The sequence below is a fragment of the Hipposideros armiger genome, unplaced genomic scaffold (genome assembly GCF_001890085.2).
Source record: "Hipposideros armiger isolate ML-2016 unplaced genomic scaffold, ASM189008v1 scaffold_36, whole genome shotgun sequence".
In the NCBI taxonomy this organism is placed as follows: domain Eukaryota; kingdom Metazoa; phylum Chordata; class Mammalia; order Chiroptera; family Hipposideridae; genus Hipposideros; species Hipposideros armiger.
Window position 1 is genome coordinate 5,954,296 of NW_017731386.1, and position 1,715 is coordinate 5,956,010.

Sequence of the window (1,715 nt, forward strand, 5' to 3'; positions counted from 1 at the left end):
AGGAATGTAAATTGGTACAACCATCTTAGAAAAATGCTTGGCAGCACATGCTAAATGTATATAAATGTACATCCTAGTCCTTTTCCCTAATACATACCAAATAGAAATAAAAGCTTAATTCCTCCAAAAGACATGCACAAGAATGCCACAATAGCTTAATTCATAATAGTCAAAAAGTGGATGCAACCCAATTGCCTATCAATATGTAAATAAACTATGGTATATTCACATTAAACCACTACATTGCACTGGAAAAGAATAAACTTCTGATACACACAACAACATGTATTTCAAAGACACAACCGAATATATGCCATACGGATCCATTTATAAGAAGTTCAAAAAAGGCACAAAACTCATCTATGTGTAGAGAGGTCAAAACAAAGGCTGCCTCTCTGGATGGGAGTATTGACTGGAAAGGAACATACGAGAACTTTCAGGGTTGATAGAAATGTTCTGTATTTTGATTTGGATGATGGTTAAACAGATATATACATATGTAAAAATTCAGTAATCTGTACACTTACAACTGTATGCTTGACTGTTTTAAGTTACATAGCACGTAAAAGACTCTTTTAAAAAGTTGATCATATGAATGTTTTGATAATAATGAAGTTAAAAACCCCTACCATCTTAATCTATTAAGATAAACAACTACTTCCCAAAGCATGAAATACATAGTTCTAATGATCAATAGTAACTTAAGGTGTTATTTTATCAGCATTTAATTATTTCTAAGTGGGATAAGTAGTAAATTAGTGATATAACATTCATTTCAAGAACAGTCAACACTGAAGTGCAATATATTGGGAATTCAGAACATACTCTTTCATTCAAATTAAATACTATCAGGACAACAGTAAGTACTTACCCTTCTAATCTAACATCTGGTAAAGATCTGTTGAGTGCAATCATCTCACTCGCCATTAAATTGAACTGATTGATTTTAAACATCTCTTTCATCTTTTCTTGATCCTCTTTAGGAATGACGACTGGTTTCCCCATTTCTCCAGGACCTTCATGAGGCTTTTGTACTGGCTCTAGAACTAAGAATAAGGAGGAAACTTAACTAACAATTTTATAGCAATCAATTCATGTTTCTGTTAATAACATTTGAGTTAAAACTGTGCCCTCAACAACAAGGGCCATTTCTGAGCCCATCCTCTCCCATTCTGCAACACCTCCTAGGGGTTTCCCTGTCCTCCACTTCCACACTAGTGTCCTGACTCAAAACCTCCTCCCCTTGCACCACTCACCTGAATCACTGCATAGCTTTGGCACACCCATCCCTAATATTGTTACGACATTAGCCTCCCTAAAGCATAGCCTTCATTGTGTTATTCCCATGGTCTCCAAAGTCCAATCTCTTTAATGTGGAATTTAACCTAACTTGCCAAACTTACCAGCCCTTTGCTCTCCACCACCCTCTCCCCAGTACTTCATCCTCAAATAGCAACTCACTCCTTTCTTCCAAATCTACCTCACGTTTTTTGGCTTTGGTGCCTTTGCTCACACAGGTCCCCTCCCTTGGCAACTCCTTCCCACTCCTAGCTCTGCAGTATCAAACACTGATTTCTCTTCAAGGCCCAGCTAAAACGGCTTCGCTTGCCTATAACTTTTCTGAATCTCTCCATTTTCTGCTGTTGACTAACACATCATTTCATCTAAGGTTCTTCTGTCTCTAGTCAATTGGTATCTCTTACTGTAATAATTGC

The 1,715-nt window shown here is 37.0% G+C and overlaps 1 protein-coding gene across 1 annotated transcript in view; it reads right to left on the reverse strand.

Moving 5' to 3' along the window:
- The window catches only part of GALNT1 (polypeptide N-acetylgalactosaminyltransferase 1), a 91,338-nt gene that overhangs the window by 66,588 nt on the left and 23,035 nt on the right, over positions 1 to 1,715 (reverse strand). The window contains exon 3 of the mRNA XM_019637899.1: positions 872 to 1,046. Coding sequence (XP_019493444.1) covers positions 872 to 1,046 — 175 coding nt within the window. The remainder of the gene's footprint in view (positions 1 to 871; positions 1,047 to 1,715) is intronic.